Source organism: Bufo gargarizans, chromosome 2 (genome assembly GCF_014858855.1).
Source record: "Bufo gargarizans isolate SCDJY-AF-19 chromosome 2, ASM1485885v1, whole genome shotgun sequence".
NCBI lineage: Eukaryota > Metazoa > Chordata > Amphibia > Anura > Bufonidae > Bufo > Bufo gargarizans.
The window spans coordinates 58,672,913-58,691,264 of record NC_058081.1 but is presented as its reverse complement, the minus strand read 5'-3'; the positions used below and the strand labels follow the sequence as shown (position 1 = coordinate 58,691,264).

The 18,352-nt window shown below is 47.1% G+C and overlaps 1 protein-coding gene across 1 annotated transcript; it reads left to right on the top strand.

The window, feature by feature from the left end:
- Positions 1–3,034: 3,034 nt before the first annotated feature.
- VDAC3 (voltage dependent anion channel 3) lies at positions 3,035–17,677 on the top strand. The gene is made up of 9 exons (XM_044278988.1): positions 3,035–3,113; positions 9,143–9,213; positions 12,010–12,059; positions 12,565–12,717; positions 12,804–12,856; positions 13,442–13,669; positions 13,753–13,903; positions 15,792–15,849; positions 16,984–17,677. The coding sequence occupies exons 2-9, from the start codon at positions 9,147–9,149 to the stop codon at positions 17,073–17,075; spliced, it is 852 nt and encodes a 283-aa protein (XP_044134923.1). The 5' UTR covers positions 3,035–3,113; positions 9,143–9,146; the 3' UTR covers positions 17,076–17,677.
- Positions 17,678–18,352: the final 675 nt, after the last annotated feature.

The following is an 18,352-nucleotide window of genomic DNA, read 5'->3' as shown; positions in this document are numbered from 1 at the left end:
TGGCCTTGACATAGGCCTCATGGCAGAATTTGCTAAAATGTATGTACTATGCAATCACCTCTCACTGTTATGTTATAAAGGTCGGATCTCCCCTGCACAGGATGTGTCAGTATTATAATGTAATGGTCATGCCTCTTTGTTAAACTTCAATAAAACGAGTAAAAAAAAAAAAAAAAAAGGAAACTCGCAGTGTATAATGGGATCGATAAATAAATCCAGCCAGCAAAGGAGGCAATATGGATAATCAGAATACATTAGTAAGTGCCTTGTATTAACTTTCTCTACATGATAAATGCAACTTACTGAGGTGAGACAACCCCTTTAAAGGAAATGTGTCACCTAAAATGCTATCTGCTAGTTAAAGGGGTTTTTCGGGATTTTAATACTAATGACCAGGCCCGGACTGAGTTGGGCCCAAATTGATGGAAGGCAGAGCCAGCAATACCATATTGCGGCACATTATACCACCCAAACCATCACAAAATACTGCCACCAGCAGCACAAAATACATCCCCCAAAACTTCCACTGGGCATCGGCCCACCAGGAAATTTCCCTGTAAGGTCTATGGGCAGTCCACCCCTGCTAATGACCTATCCCCTGGATAGGCCATCAGTACCTGACCCCCAGGATCCCGCTGTTCAGCTGTTTGAGAAGGCCCCGTCACTCCTGTGAGCGCTGCAGCCATCTCGCAGCTTACCGAGCACAGCGCCGTACATTGTATAGTGGCCGTGCTTTGTATTGCAGCTCAGCCCTGTTCACTTCTATGGGCCTGAGCTGCCATACCAAGCACAGCCGCTATACAATGTACGGCGCAAAAACTGGTGTTGAAAATGATAAATGAGCCGGGCCTGCTGCCCACCCACACCACCTATTCTCGGCACTCGGGCAAAGTAGCGTGATCAGCAAAAAGTCACAGATTTTGCTACATAAATCACTTGGGACAAAATCTGTTAGGGTTAACCCTAACCCTAACCCCCCCCCCCCCCCCCTTTCTTTATTACAGGTCAATCCTCTTTTTTTTTTTAAGGTCACTTTAAAGGCTCACGTACACGAACGTATTTTTTTTCCATATCCATTCCATTTTTTATCGCGGCCCATATGTGGAACCATTCACTTCAAAGGGGCCGCAAAAAAAAATCGGAAATGACTCCGTGTGCATTCTGTTTCCGTATATCCTCATGGCTGTTCTGCAAAAAAATAGAACATGTCCTATTATTACAGACAAGTATAGGACTGTTCTATTAGGGGCCAGCTGTTCCATTCAGCAAAATACAGAATGCTCACCTACGTCAACCGTATTTTTTGTGGGTCCCTGTTTTGCGGACCGCAAAATACATATGGTTGTGTGCATGCGCCCTAATAGGATATTCCAATCTCGGCAAGTAAAGGATATCCACTGTATACTGAGATTTTAGACAGTTTTCCTCTATACTTACTGTTCCAATTCCTCAAGGTTTTCCAAGATCTCTGCTTGCTGTCATTCAATAAACACTCATTATTTATTTCTAGCGGTTAAAAACCTCTCCTGATCACAGTGTATAACGCCAGGAATACTCTCAGCGCATACGCAGGCACAGGAGCCCACTGACCCGGCATACATGCTGTGTACTCTTTTTCAGATATATCAACCTGGGGGATACCTAATCCCAAACCAGACACCCTAAATTAAAGGGGTTGTCTCATCTCAGATAATGGGGGCATATCACTAGGATATGTCCCCATTGTCTTATAGGTGCGGGTTCCTATATTGGGAACGGAGCCCGCAAATTGGTGGCTGGAGGACTCCGGTCTGGCCACCACCAAGCGCTCTCCCCATAGAAGTGAATGGGAGTGCACTGCACATGACCGGCCACCACTCCCATTCACTTCTATGGGCCCCACGGAAATAGCCGTGCTCGCCTATTTTTAACGGCCCCATAGAAAATGAATAAAGGGCAGCTGCGCATGCGCAGTGCACCCTCCACAACTTTCGGGGCTCCGTTCTCGATATAGGTGCGGGTCCCAGATAGAGTTGGGCGAACCTGCCCTTTGGCAGGTTTGAGTTCGAGTTCGTGGTTTGAGTGAATTACATATTGGATTCCGTTCTCATAGCCCTAAATTTATTTCAGACCCCAGACCAGATCCCCTAAATACATCTAGACCCCCTGTATTAATATCAATCCACAGACCAGACCTCTAATTGTGTTCAGATCCCTGTTATTAAGCTGGTGAAAACTATGGAGGAGATTTATCAAAACTGGTGTAAAGTACAGCTAGCTTAGTTGCCCATAGCAACCAATCAGATTCCACCTTTCTTTTTCGAAAGGAGCTGTGAAAAATGAAAGAAGGAATCTGATTGGTTGCTATGGCCAACTAAGCCAGTTCTGTATGTAGGGCCACAGGCCACCTCAGCCCAAGCACAGCTGCTGCAGTGATTTTCGGTGCCGCGATCACTGCGTTTGTCAGGTGGTCAGCGGCCTGTTCACACAGGACAATGATCAGGAAGGAGGGGTTTTCATTCCCAAATATCTGCCCGTGTAAAAGGCCCTTACCAGCCACTGCAAAAACTGCAGGATTTTAGATTTTTTTTTTATATATATAGTGACATGGAAATTTTAAAAAATATGCATAAAATATTTAAAAGCGTGCTTAACATAAAAGACTGATTTAAACAATAGGTCATATTCTTATGATGCACCCCTTTAAGAACTATTTTTTTTAATGATTTTTAGTAACTCACAATAATGCATATAGACTGATGCAAATGAAGCTACATTTTTTGAAATTATTATAGATACTATATACTAATAAAACCGCCCCCGACATAATGACCCCCCGGCGTCCTCTTCTGTCACGTCCTCCATTATTTTATTATTAAATACCATCGAGACTACAAGGCACAAATGCCGCAGGGACGCTCTACCCGCTTCGCGACTCTATGGTGCTCAGTGATCGGCAGATGGGCCGTTAGAGCTACAAGCGTCTGCTGAGCCAATCAGTGGACGTTATTGTTTGCCCTAGCGCTGGGTGGGCGTGTCCAGGTGTATCATGTGGTCTTGGAGTAGTGGCGGCGGTACATTCGCGCATGCGCCTTGCACAGGGAGACGCAGAGGAGACCTTCAGCTAGGGACAGGTGACAGGGGGCCGGGGTCGTGCGAGTGCTGGACGGGGTCTGTGTACCTGCAGGTGCAGGGCTCTGACAGGAGGGCACCCTGCTGCAGTATAGTGATGGGTGCCTATGTGCTGGGGAGGGGGAGTGTATGACATGAGGAAGCGCTGTGTAATGTGCTGCCCGAGCGGAGGGGTGTGTGGAATGTGTATATAATGCACTAGTAGTAATATGTGTCTATATTATAAAGTACTGCACCAGTGGAGGGGTCTGTATATATTGTATGGGGGGAGGGGGTATTACTAGTAGTGTACTGCACCACTGGAGGGGTTTGTACATATTGTATGGGGGGAGGGGGTATTACTAGTAGTGTACTGCATCACTGGAGGGGTCTGTATATATTGTATGGGGGAGGGGGTATCACTAGTAGTGTACTGCACCACTGGAGGGGTCTGTATATATTGTATGGGGGGAGGGGGCATTACTAGAGAGTTTGAATCTTCTGGTCATTTCCATCAGCTGGGAGTAGTTACATTCAGCTATTTCCCCTGAGTACCAATCGGTCACTGTTACAGTTTTCCATCAGGGATTTCCAACCAATGAATGAGTGGTGATATACAATGTGTAGGGCGAGAGAGAGCGTGTCCTTACATGGTATAGTTATATATGGGGAAAGTGTGTACTTATGTAGTACAGTTATATGGGAAGAGAATGTCTTTATATAAAGGCGTATAATATGTGGAGGGGGTGTCCTTACATAGTACTGTTCTATATAGGGGGATGTATATAGGAAAGGTTTGTCTGTATAGTGCAGTTCTATATAGGGTGTATGTATATGGGAAGGTGGTGTACAGTTATATTTAGGGTGTATTTACTTGGGAGGGGGTGTCCTTTATGCTACAGTTCTATATAGGTTGTATGTTTAGTCCATTCATGTATAGGATGGTACTTGCAATATGGAGATACCACGGTATTATGTAGTATAATGAGAGATATATAGAGATATATGTGTGTGGGGAGGGGGTGTACTTACATAGTACAGTTATATATGTGGTGTGTGTATATCGGAGAGGGTGTAGTTTATTGTACAGTTATGGAAAGGGGGTGTCTATATATATATATATATATATATATATATATATATATATATATATATAAGAAAAATCCTGAGGGAGCACCACCTTCAATATGGGTGCAAAATCCACAAGGGCGGCGGCAGAGACCCAATATTATAACTGAAGAAAGATAGGACTGCACTCCGGATAAAAGTGAAATTCTGTGAGGCTTTATTCACCCATAGTATGGCAACTTTGCGACGTTTCGGCTCACAAGAGCCTTCTTCCAGCATAGAAACAGTGAAAATGGCAACATATAAAGGCATGTCTAAAATGACTGACCAATCATATTGTGGTTACAATCATAGGTAGATTAATCACATGTGATGTTAATCTACCTATGATTGTAACCACAATATGATTGGTCAGTCATTTTAGACATGCCTTTATATGTTGCCATTTTCACTGTTTCTATGCTGGAAGAAGGCTCTTGTGAGCCGAAACGTCGCAAAGTTGCCATACTATGGGTGAATAAAGCCTCACAGAATTTCACTTTTATCCGGAGTGCAGTCCTATCTTTCTTCAGTTATATAGCAGTATGTATATGGGAAGTGGTGTCCTTATGTAGTAGTTATATATAGGATGTATGTATTTGGGGGTCCCTTTTTCAAAAGGGGTCGTGGCAAGGGTAGGAAAGGAGCGTGGCCAACACACGGGACAGATTGATCTTCATTCATACTAGTTTCCTGGTACAAATGAAGCCAGAAACGTACGGCAGCTCTGCGCAGTCAGATAATTTATGGCGAGGACTGCCCCTCATCACATATTGGGGGCATCCTCCGGCAGCACAGGGGACATCAATACCAGAGTCTTGATAAATCTCCCCCATAGTGGGGGCGGTAGTCTGCACGTCATGCACTTACATATGCAGTAGGGTGTATGTACGTGGGAAGGGAGCGGTGTATAAAATGAATGTTTGGGTGTGTCCCTCACAGTCCACTCCCCCCCCCCCTTTCCCAGCAGTTGTGTAAACCATATATGTTCTCATGGGATCCTGAGGGTCGTCCTCACAGGTTGACCAAGGACGGCAGGACACATGAACCCACTGGTGTTGGCGCGTAGGATACGTCAGAAATGTCTCAGTGACGACAAGTCATGTGACGCTGACGATCAGAAGACCAGGGACCCGGTGACAGCCCAGACTGTAGAGGGACAGGTGTACATTATACAGTAATCGTAACCATAGCTGACGGTATTTAAAGGGGCACTACACCTAAAGTCCATCCGCTCTCTAGTGTTCTGTTATCAGCCGTTTCACAGGCTTTAATGGGATCGCTGCTTTACCTATCCCCAGATACGGTTACATACGCAGCGGTGGGCTGGGACCCCAAGGTTCACTGGGAAAAGCAGGAACGTCCTGATCTTCCTGGTGCACGAAGAGAAGACCAAACTACAGTGAAGACTGACACACAGGCACAGCAGGGGGGTGTATCGTTGGGTGAGCACTGGGTCTGTGGAAACTACCTGACATCTCCTGTAGGTGCCATGATGGTGACTGGAACCAGTGGGCATCTATTGCGATGTAAATGCTCTCAGCCTCGGCCGTTTACATAATTTCCAGTATAACTGGGAATATACTGGTATTGTCATGTGCCGCCCTGCCTGCTGTTTTTTCCGCCGCTGTCTGTGTTTGTGAGATAACGTCTTATAATGGTACTGATAACAGCAGATAAGATACAGCGATGGGCACCTGAACACATCCGGCTCTGCTATATCGGCCTACTTAGAGGCCATTAAGTAGAGCGCATCTGGTTAATGATCTGTGTGAATGGTGATTAATGGGAGCTTAATTTTTGGGTAAGGGTAATGTTGGCCTTGATATGACTGTAGCAATCATATAAGTATTAGGCCGTACCGATGGTTTGGGGGGGGATCTAGACATGTATTAGGCCTCATGCACACGACCGTTCAGTTTTTTGCGGTCCGCAAACCGCGGATCTACAAAAAAACGGAAGCCGCCCGCGTTGCCTTCTGCAATTTACAGAGCGGGCACCGGCAATATAAATGCCTATTCTTGTCTGCAAAGCGCGGACAAGAATAGGACATGTTATAATATTTTTTTAGCGGGGCCGCGGAATGGGGCCACGGATGCGGACAGCACACGGAGTGCTGTCCGCAACTTTTGCGGCCCCATTGAAGTGAACGGGTCCAAGCTGCCAAAACGCCGGCTCGGATGCGGACCCAAACAACGGTCGTGTGCATGAGGCCTTAGACGTATACACCAGTAATTCAGCAGTGGTGGGAGCACTGAGGCGCTGGATAATCAGAAATCCGCCTACGTTTGCCCACCTGACGGCAGGTTCTGGAGTCCATGGGGCCGTGATGATGCTGGTTTTGTGGTCTAACGAGAAATTCAGCAACTTCTATTGTCTCACTATGTTCAAGATCTCTATTTGCTGTCAGTGAGTGGAAAAAAAAAATTAGTGGTACACTGCCAGAAGTTGAAAATTTGTACCGCCACGTTCCACCGTCTTGTAGATTGTGTCCAGTCTATCCTCTGGGCTGCTACATTTCACCTGCACTGATACATTGTAGCAAAGCATCAGAACAGGAGGGAGGTTTTTATTATACTCATGTGCTAACCTCACAGGATCACCTAGACTGGATACATTTGCAGCTGCAGCTTTTTAGACTGTTCACGTTGACTGACAGCAGAGATCTTGAAAATGGTGAGCCCTTAATACAGAAAGCTTAATAAAAGGCTGTAAGCAATGATTACGCTTTAGTTCTATGGAACGGTGACGTCACCTTTAGGGCTCATGCACACAAACATATTTTCTTTCTGCTTCCGTTCTGTTCTTTAATTTTTTTTCCGGACCGTATGCGGAACCATTCACTTCAAGGGGTCCGCAAAAACAACAGAAGCTACTCCGTGTGCCTTCAGTTTCCGTATTCCCATATTTCCGTTCCGCAAAATAGTAGTGCATGCACTATTATTGTCCGCAAATCACGGTCCGAGGCCCCATTCAAGTCAATGGGTTAGCAAAAAATATGGAACGCACACTGAATACATCTGTATTTTGCGGATCCGTACTATAGAAATACTGTGCCCGGCCCATATTGCTCATGTCTTTGGTGATTAATAAGTTACTGTTTCCGATCCACAAAAAAACGGATCAAATACGGATATGTTTTGTGCAATAATGGAACGGAAGAAGACTTAAATCAGAGAAAAAAATAACTCGGATGCGGACCCGTGAAAAACGGACTGCAAAACAACAACGGTCGTGTGTATGAGCCCTTAACAAGAGGTTAAAGGGGCCTTTAATGGCACTTTGCTAGGACCTTCGGGACCCCCACCAGTCCTGAGAATGAATGGACTGCAGCACTATGTCCTACACAGCAGTGCTCCTGGTTATACAGGGGATTGTAACCTGAATGAGTCAGCTGCAGTTCCCTGTACAGCCAGGAGGCCAGAGTGGCGCTGTGCAGGATGCAGCACCGTGGCCCCCTTTGTCAGTATTGTGGGGGTCCTAGAGGTCTGATCTCCACCCGTCATAAAGTGGTAATGTATCCTAGTATGGTAGTGTGAACAGAACCTAAGATGGGTCAGAGGCCCTCACTGCAGAGGACCTCAGCTGTTGGACTGTCAATCTGACTTTGGACTATTTTCGCCAGATTCAGAGATTTTCCGGGTCGTCATACTTGTAGTGATCCGCGCTCCCTCGTCCCGCAGTCTCAGGGATTTGCTCTCTGCTCCGGCGTCTCCAGCAGTTGCTCCTCAGCCTTCTCCTACATTCTGATCTTTTAAAGGGATTAGATGATGAAGAAAATATAAGAGGTTTGCAGCAGACGGAGAGCACCTCCCGCTGAGCGGATCAGCCCTCATGGGGCGGCCATATCACTGCAGTGGATCAGTACCAGGCCCTGCATCCTTCCTACATGTCACCTGCCGCCATTTTACAGGGCGTGGGGACCGGGCAGTGCCATTGTCAGCTGTTGTTCTGCAGAAGTGCTGGTGCTGTGTATTGTTGGGCTGCCAGCAGGGTGGTCTTAAGGAAAACCATTGCAGACCCATATGTGATTTCTCAGCCAGTACATGACCACTGAACCAGGACCTCGAGCAGGAGGTTGTCCAGCATTAGAAAATCATGTCCGCTTTCTTCCAGCAATAATGCCACACCTGTCCACAGGTTGTGTCTGGTATTGCAGCTCAGCTAAAGTGAAGTAAATGAGGCTGCAATACCACACCCAACCTGTGGACAGGTGTGGCGCTGTTTTTGAAAGAAGGCAGCAATTTTTAACTAATTCTGGTCAATTCGTTCAAGAGAGCGGCCCATGTTAGGATGAGGACAGACACATCACACTTGTACATGATTGATACAGGGGACGCTGGAATTGCTTTGGGGGGGAGGGTGGAGAATTTAAAAGTTTAGGTTGTAAAAGACTCTTATAAAAAAGTGCACTTTTACCAGAAACTGCTCCTTGTTCGTCCATGGGCCGTTCAGTTTGACTCCAGTCACTTGAAGGGGATGAAATGTAATACCATACAGTCCATGGACAGGTGCGGCACTATTTCTGGATAAACAGCAGTACTGTCCCTTTAAGATTTGCCCAAAAAATGTTCCCCATTGATGTCTGTGTGTCTTGTGAGAGAAATGTGTCACAGGTGGAAAAAATTAAATAGTAAGGGACATTGCGCTGAGCGTCACGGGATTAAAGGCCAGTTCACACTGAGTTTTTTTGGGGCTGATTTTGGAGAATCGGCACCTTTTTTGGCGCAGATCTGAAAATTCTGCTTTGTATTCAACCCAATGGTTAAAAAAAAGCGCATGAAAAGCAAGTTTTTCAAAATGAGTGGTGTGAACTGGATACCGGAGGGGGGCAGTGTAGCGGAACCAGCGGCCGGTTTGATATTTAGCGGGCAGAACATAGTAGAAAGGATGGTGATCTATGTGATGTCATCTCACCAGCCTTCTTCTCCATCTTCCCCTCTAGAGCCATGGCCGTACCACCAAACTACGCAGACCTGGGCAAATCCGCCCGTGATGTTTTCAACAAAGGATATGGTAAGTGAAATAATCTGATTAAAAGTCAGAACGTAGGAGGAAAACGCATCCGTCAGCCATGAAAACGTCCTACTGCTTTAGCCTTAAAGGGCTTGTACCATCTCGGACATACCGCGAGGACATGCCTCCGATGTCTGATAGGTGCAGGTCCCACTTATCTCTAGAATGGAGCCCGCAAAGTGAAGGAGTGAGCACTGCGGATGCGCGCCCGTCCTCCATTTGTTTCTTTTGGAGTCCTGAAAATGGCTACACTCGCCTATTTTCGGAAGTCCCGTTGAAATGAATGGGAGAGCAGCCACTTCTATGGGGCTGACGGAAATGGCCAAGTCAGTGCTCGGTTATTTTCGGCGCTTCCATAGGAATGAATGTGGCGCGGTGCGCCCTCCAGGACTTTGCTGACTCTGTTCTAAGTGTAGGTCCCAGAGACAGGACCCGCGCCTATCAGACATTGGGGGCATATCCTAGCGTTATGCCCCCCCAAAGTCTGAGATGGTACAGGGGTTGTCGGCTCTTTATTTTTCTATATTGACCTATGGTCAGCATAGGTCATCAATATCAGATCGTGGAGGGGTCACTCCCGGCACCCTGCACCGATCAGCTGTTTGAAGAGACCACAGCGCTCTCTTCTCTGTTTACCTGCTCGCGCAGCAATTGCAACGGCGAGCAGAGTAATTACCACTGTGGCGTCCATATTTACTTCTATGGGACGGCTTCGTCATCTTTAAATGTTTTTAATTAGCACCCACTGTGTAGATAAGGACACACGTTGCCTTTAGCTACATGCACTCGGCCAATCAGTTGATAAATATAAGCCTGCCCTCTATGGTTCCGCCATTGATAGGAGTTCTAGAGGTGGTTCTGAGGGGTATTATATTAAAGGGATTCTGTCACCTCTTTTTACCCTATAGAGATGCGGACATGCACGGCTATATCGCCGCGCTAATATATATATATATATATATATATATATATATATATAATAATTAAATCAGCCTGGTAAGGAGCCCAAGGGGCTGCACTAACCGTTCTGGAGCCCAGCACCGCCTGTATCCAGGAATCTCCTCCTTGCTCACAAAGTCAGATTGCCGTAATCTTGCGATGCGGGAGCTCGCGCGTGCACAGTGCCGGTGTTCCATGAAAATCTGCTACCCTCGTCACTTCCGGTAGTGACGTAGCAGCATCGGAAGGCTGAGAAGGAGGTGCGTCTCTGAGCTCACCACCTCAGTGGCTGAAAAGAAGGTGTGTTGGCGCCTGCGCAGAACCAACTAGGGTAGCGACATTTCATGGGGAGTGCATGTGAACGGGCCGAGGGAGGGTAGGTTAGATTTATGGCCCACAGCGCATGCGCGCTGCCCGCAACCCTATTGGCTGGGGAGGTAGAGACATGTAACAGGTAACTCGAACAGCAGCAGAGGTTGTGGGAAGCGCCATCAGGCGTGTGACCTACATGTCCCTACCTCCCTAGCCAATAGGGTTGTGGGCAGCGCGCATGCGCTGTGGGCCATAAATCTAACCTACCCTCCCTCACATGCACTCCCCGTGAAATTTCGCTACCCTAGTTGGTTCTGCGCAGGCGCCAACACACCTTCTTTTCAGCCACTGAGGTGGTGAGCTCGGAGACGCACCTCCTTCTCAGCCTTCCGATGCTGCTACGTCACTACCGAAAGTGACGAGGGTAGCAGATTTTCATGGAACACCGGCACTGTGCATGCGCGAGCTCCCGCATCGCGAGATTACGGTAATCTGACTTCGTGAGCAAGGAGGAGATTCCTGGATACAGGCGGTGCTGGGCTCCAGAACGGTTAGTGCAGCCCCTTGGGCTACTTACCAGGCTGATTTACATATATATAAAATCATTTTTTACAGTCAATAAAACCACTTGAAGATATGGGCCAGTTATATTGCGGACATGCTAGTGGCGATCTAGCCGTGCATCTCCGCATCTCTATAAGGTAAAAAGAGGTGACAGAATCCCTTTAATTTGGGGTCTACCTTTATAACCTTCACAATAGGTCCGCCATTCTGTTTGCAGACACAGCGCTCCAGATTCCCTTAACAGTCCTAGCAAAATGGTAACCTTCTTGCTGCCTGCAGCCACCACTAGGGGGAGCTCGCTGCATTCAGATTTATACGGATTCCATTGGTCTGAATAAAACCTCTTCACTATGCTCCTGTTCTCCCCCTAGTGGTGAGCGCAGGCCACCAGATTGTTGTCATTTAACACTGTTCCTGTGTAAAGGGAAAATAGGGGATCTAGAGCACCAGTCGTCGTAATGATACATTGCAAAATAATGGGTGCACCCTAGCCAAAATATTTCATATACTCATGGCCAACAGTGGAGGACGGACTGTATAGCCTGGGGTTACAGTAGTCTGCCTGTTTAATGATATTGGGAAATTGCATTCTGGGTATTTCTAGAAGTAGGCCTGCAGGAGGTCAGATTCCCCGTGCCGTCCTGCAGCCTGTATTGTGTAAGGCCGAATGCACATGGCTGTGAGCGGTCCGTGGTATCCCGGCCTGGCATCCTGCTGACAGTAATACACTTGTATGATCTATACGAGTGTGTTACTGTAGTGCAGCGGCGGCATGATGAGTGTCAGCAGGATGCCAGGCCGGGATACCACGGACCGCTCACGTCGTGTTCCACGGCAGTGTGCATTCGGCCTAAGACCGTTGTGGTCCAGTCTCGGGCGACAGTCCTAGAACAGAACTGGTGATGCCTGTGGGGGGTGGGGTTGCTTTCTGCTGGTTGGAATGGGAACTTCCAAGACAACTGTTTTGCCTTATTGTTATAGGGTTCGGGCTGGTGAAGCTGGATCTGAAAACAAAATCCTCCAGCGGAGTGGTAAGTAGTGATATGTAGAGATGTAGCAGGGCTGAGTTTGTCCTCTACCTTTATTTGGGCAGTGTGATTAGCTGCAGTCCTGTATAAAACCACACCCATTCTATTTCACTATCACTGTGTGTTGATGTGCCAGGTGACAAACCCTGCTCTGCTACACTATGAAATATTATAGGGGGCGAGTGCTCAGATTGTGTTGGACATAACGTGTTCTGTTTTTCCCTTCCTCCATGCTGCTTGGATTGTAACAGATGGTAAGCCACAATAACGCTATGGTGTAATACATACTGTATAGGTCCCTAAACCGTAGAGTGGCTGAGGAGGTCCATCTGTATGGCTGGGGCTTATAGCGCCCCCTAATTTAACACCCATAGATGGGACTAATAGGATAAGTGATCTGCTTGATGTGTGTGTGAGCGGGACAAAGTGGACAACACCTTCTACTCCACCTGCGCCCCCTCTCTCTCTTCTCACAAGTAATATTCTGGTCCTCATGTGATAATTGCAGGAGTTTACAAGCAGCGGATCCTCAAACACAGATACAGGCAAAGCCTCCGGGAGCCTGGAAACCAAGTACAAGCTGAAGGAGGCCGGCCTCACCTTTACCGAGAAGTGGAACACAGACAACACTTTAGGGACAGAGATCGCCCTCGAAGACAAGGTGAGTTGCGGCTGCCGTCCTGAAGGCCTTAGCGGAGTCTCCAGGGTAGCAGGGGGTATTAATGCATCTTGTTTCTCTTCATACAGTTGGCTAAGGGCCTGAAGCTGGCACTGGATACCACATTTGTACCCAATACTGGGTAAGTGGCACTGCATTACCTCCTTACACTCACAGGTCAGATGGCTCTGCACCTGTATGTAATAATGCCGACTGCTGTGCTATTCTATGTAGCAGTATCGGCTGCACGAGGAGGCGGCGCACGCAGTGCACACGTGCCGTCTCCCTTCTCTCTAGCTGTCCGCTGCTGCTGTTCCATAGACATACAGCGGAGAGCAGGAAGGGAGACGGCATGTGCGCACTGCACGTGCCGTCTCCTCGTACCGCTGATCGGCGGGGGTGCCGGGTGTTTGACCTCCTGAGGATAGGTCATCAATACGAAAAGCCCAGAGAACCCCTTTAAAAAAAAAAATCTTGCTTTTATAGAGCAGTGATTCCCAAACTTCTCCAGGACAGGGAACTGCAGGCTAGGTAGAGACCCCACTACAAAACCCTAACCTTTACTCCACACGGACAGCATGTCGCCAGTCGCGTCCTCCTTAGTGACATCACCTCTGTGACCATGACCAGGAGATGTCATCATTATGGACAGCCCAAAATCCCAGAGAACCTGCCAGGCATCGCAGTTTGGCCACACTGATGTATCTTCTTCCCTTGTGTTTGACAGTAAGAAGAGCGCCAAGCTGAAGACCTCCTACAAGAGAGAGTATGCCAACGTGGGAGTTGATGTTGACCTGGACCTGGCTGGTCCCACTATATATGGTTGGGCTGTCCTGGGGTACCAAGGCTGGCTGGCTGGCTACCAGATGGCCTTCGATACCGCCAAGTCTAGGCTGGCGCAGAACAACTTTGCCCTGGGCTACACAGCAGGAGATTTCCAGCTGCACACAAATGTGTAAGTTTCATGAACCCCTTTTATGATGGCGGGTACAACTCTGTTGCCAGCAACAAGATAGGCATCTACTTCTCTCTGCTTAGGAATGATGGCACCGAGTTTGGAGGGTCTATCTACCAGAAGGTCAATAAAGATGTGGAGACCTCTGTGAGCCTGGCATGGAGCGCAGGCAGCAACAACACTCGTTTTGGCATCGGAGCCAAGTACCAGCTGGACTCAAAATCCACAGTCTCTGTAAGTATGCCACAAGGAATAGCAGCATGCACAGAACCGTCCTTGTGGCTGTGTCTGGTACTGCGGCTCTGCTCCAGTCACTTGCAGTACCAGAGACAGACATTGGCGCCGCTGTGTTGGTCACTGACGTGATACCTCCTTATCTAATGGCCTGTTCTTAAGGTGCTTGGTGGTTGCTGCGCTAGGCTACATGTCTGAGGTAAACGACTCCTCCTCCTATGTACTGCACACACGTATATAATGATGGCGTAGAGCCGTATATTTCCAATGATTATACAGATATTCCTGCTTTATTCCTTATGAAAGGCCAGTATAGTCTTGACGCCATGCACTATGGTAGAGGAACCAGCCCAGAGGAGCCTAAAGAGGACCTGTCAGCTCTTGAGCCTATTTAGCTAAATACTTGCATTCTTCATGGAAAAAAAAATCCATTCTAGGGCATATTTTCCTATAATGGTGTGAATACATTGACTGCTGGTTGGTATTTGCCTTGCACCTTGAGACTCTCATTAGAGTTTGTGTGAATCGGAGACCGAGTGGATCATATATCTCAGAAATAAAAGAAGACCTTATTTTTATTTCCCCACATCCGATCCACATTTTTTGCCTATTCATTTCTAAGGGGCCTCAAAAAATAGACAACACACCATGTGCTCTCCACAGAAAAAGAGAACACGCCCTTGTCCATTTTGCAGACAAGAATAGGCCTTTTTCACATTGGAGCCAGCGGAAATTGCGGGATGCACGTGGCCGGTATCTGTATGTATTTTGCCTTCTGCAAACTGCAGATCCACAAAATACGGTCTTGAGCATGAGGCCTTAAAGGTCACCTGTCAGCAGATCTGTCCCTATGACACTGGCTGACCTGTTACGTGTGCACTTGGCAGTTGAAGGCATCTGTGTTGGTCCCATGTTCATATGTGCCCACATTGCTGAGAAAAATGAAGTTGTAAAATATGCAAATGAGCCTCTAGGAGCAACGGGGGCGTTACCATTACACCTAGAGGCTCTGCTCTCTCTGCAACTGCGGCGCCCTCTGCACTTTGATGCACAGGGCCACGCAGGCATGATGGTGTTTTCCCTGCCTGGCCATGTCAATCAAAGAGAGAGCAACTCTGTTTCATAGGTACAAATCTGCAGATAGATGCCCCTTGATTACTTGGAGGGTGCAACTTGTGCCTCTGCTGCTTCCTCTGAATGTAGAGCACCTAGATCAGTGATGGATAACCTCCGGCACTCCAGCTGTCGTGAAACTACAACTCCCAGCATGCTCCCTTCATTTCTGTGGAATTCTGAGAACAGCCAAGCACGTGTGCATCTTGGGAGTTGTAGTCTTACCACAGCTGGAGTGCCGGAGGATAGCCATCACAGGCCTAGATCCCTTTGGCACTACTCAAGAGATTTTCATCAATGAAACAGTCTAAGAAACCATTGACTAAATCAGGGCTCAGCAGCCTGCAGCTGTGAAGCTACAACTCCCAGCATGCTCCATTCACTTCTGTGGGAGTTCAGAGAACAGCTGAGCAAGTGTGAATGCTGGGAGTGGTAGTTTCACAACAGCTGGACTGCAGAAGGTTGCTGACCCCTGGACCAGATCAGTCCTTGAATCGTTCTAAACAAACAGGCAGGAGGGCCAGAGACATTTCATTGTGGAAATCATTGGTGGTTCCAGCCCATGGACTTCATCTGTGACAGGTGATGTATTTTGTTTTCCCCTCTGAGTTCTCTGCTTCCTTTTGGATTGTCTTAGGCTCTGTTCACATATGGAATGCTCCCAGTGTGAGGTGGAGTCCATCAACGCACAGACGTGACGGGACAAGTGATCTTCATGTATTCACCTCACTATTGGTTATGGATTCTCTGCTAACGTCACTGTTCTTCTTCCTAGGCCAAAGTTAACAATGCAAGCCTGATTGGAGTAGGCTACACACACAGCCTGCGACCTGGTACGTGCCTCGTTATGTCATCTGCCTTTCATGTGACATTACACATCTGTTCAGAGAACGGATGCCATCATTAACCCCTTAGCCACTAAGCTTTTTTGGGCCTGACAAAGCAGGCATGCAGGACTTTCGTAGCATAAGGCCACAGTAGAACTGTGTATTGGCGGTTGTTTAGAAGTTAAAGGGAGTCTTTCACCTAATCTGAGCGTTATATACCGCTCCGATCAGGTTATAGACTCTTTGACCCTCATTACAATCGTACCTTTCTCTTCTGTGTCCCTCGTCCAGATAATGAAAATAACACTTTTTAAACTTCTGCAAATAATCTTCTAAAGGTGCCCAGGGGCGGCGATACTGGGCGATGTGCCCAGAAAAACACACCTCCAGCCGGCGGACGTCACGAGCGGCACCAGAGGACGGCGGACTGGGAACTGGCCTGCCAATTATGGGCAGAGGAACAGCTTTTCATATTGCGCATGCGCCGGCCAACTAAAGACAGCCGGCCGGCGCATGCACAATATGAAAGGATGTTCCTCTGCCCATAATGGGCAGAGCAGTGCGCAGGTGTGGGCCAGTTCCCAGTCCACCGTCCTCTGGTGCCGCTCGTGACGTCCGCCGGCTGGAGGTGTGTTTTTCTGGGCACATCGCCCAGTAACGCCGCCCCTGGGCACCTTCAGAAGATCATTTGCAGAAGTTTAAAAAGTGTTGTTTTCATTATCTGGACGAGGGACACAGAAGAGAAAGGTACGATTGTAATGAGGGTCAAAGAGTCTATAACCTGATCGGAGCGGTCTAAAAACGCTCAGATTAGGTGAAAGACTCCCTTTAACAAAAATTGGCTGTTTTGACCACAACTAATCATAGTGCAACAAATCCGCCGTGTCTGAACATACCCTTAATCTTGATAATTATGGCCCATTGTTGCCAAAGGAAAGGCCAAGTTCACACACTGGGATAGATTTATCCAAGCGAGTGGAGCAGTTTCCCTTAGGAACCAATCAGATTTCGGCTCTCATTTTTTGGAGGTCCTCTTGCAAATAAAAGCCAGATTCATACGGTCAGCTTCTCCACTTTTGCATTGAGCCTTGTAAGATCCGGACACGATTTCATAGCGGAGTGTAATTATTTTCTTTCCAGGGGTGAAGCTGACCTTATCTGCTCTGATCAACGGGAAGAACTTCAGCGCCGGAGGCCACAAGGTGGGGCTGGGCTTTGAGCTAGAAGCATAATGTGGTAGTAGGTCATCTATGAAGATCCACCAGCCCTGACCCTTCTCCCCTCCAGAGACTCCCACGAAACAGATGTGATATCATGTACACACAGTGCTGAGATGTGTCCTGTATCTTAAGGAGCAGAGGTTCACATGGCTGCAGGATCGGACAACACTGCCCCTGGTGGCTACCTTGATGTCCACCTCAATTAGGATCGGCAGATGCGTTTAAATGTCCATAGATCCCATTAAGAAAACCTCTATATAGATGTTTCCTCATGAATATCTGACTCTTACCATCCTCTGGTCTCTATTCCGGGATTCATTTCCCACATACACTACATGCTAGGTATAGGAGGTCATATTTTGAAAGCCTAGTTTGTTTAGTTCTTTGGTGAATTTCAGTGGTCTCCTGTAACAACCGGCCATGGCACCCTAGGTTTGTTATACTACTCTGCTCCCAAGATAGTTGCTTTACCATTGAAGTTGTGTGCTCACATCAGGGTGGAAAAGAGTCCCTGGTCTTTACTGCTCATGTACTTCTGAGAGAAGGAGCAGTGCACGCCCCATTGTCCAGAGTGTCCTCATAAAGTATTGTAATAAAGATGGCCACCCACACAAGTTCCTGTCTTATTACTGTGTATCAAAGCTTCATTTGTGTGGGGAGAGAAGTACTGTAGCTGGATTGACGGGAAACACTGGGGTTATTTCGTTTGGAAAAGTGTGGCTTGACCTAATAACTTTATCAATTAGGGATGAGCGAATTGACTTTGGAAGAAACATTCAGTCAATTTGCATAAAACTTTGTTTCAATACTTTAGGGAGCGTACCACTTGGAACCGAACCCGAGTTCAGGAAATGTTTTTTTTTTACAGTATAAATCAATTTCTGAAGTTATTATGCAAAGTCTCGCAAGACTTTGCAAAGTAACAATTTTGGCTCATCGGAGCCAATACATTCTAATACTGTACGGAGCGCTCGCTCTATAAGATATTGAAACAACGTTTTATGCGAATTGACTTCGAAGTCTATTCGCTCATCACTAATATCAATGCTCAGACCAGAGCTCCCGGAGGGTATTAGTATTCCTTAAAGGCTATGTACACCTTCAATGGTATTTTAAATATTTTTTTTTATGACTGCATTTTACTCATTTTGGGCAAAAAATATTTTTTCAATTAGTCTTTATTACAAATATTGAGCCTCTCAAAAAGGGTTAACTTTTTCTAGCTGTGGGATTGGTACTTTCACTTTGTGCTGGTCCTTTAATAAACCTTATCACTAAATTACTAAAAG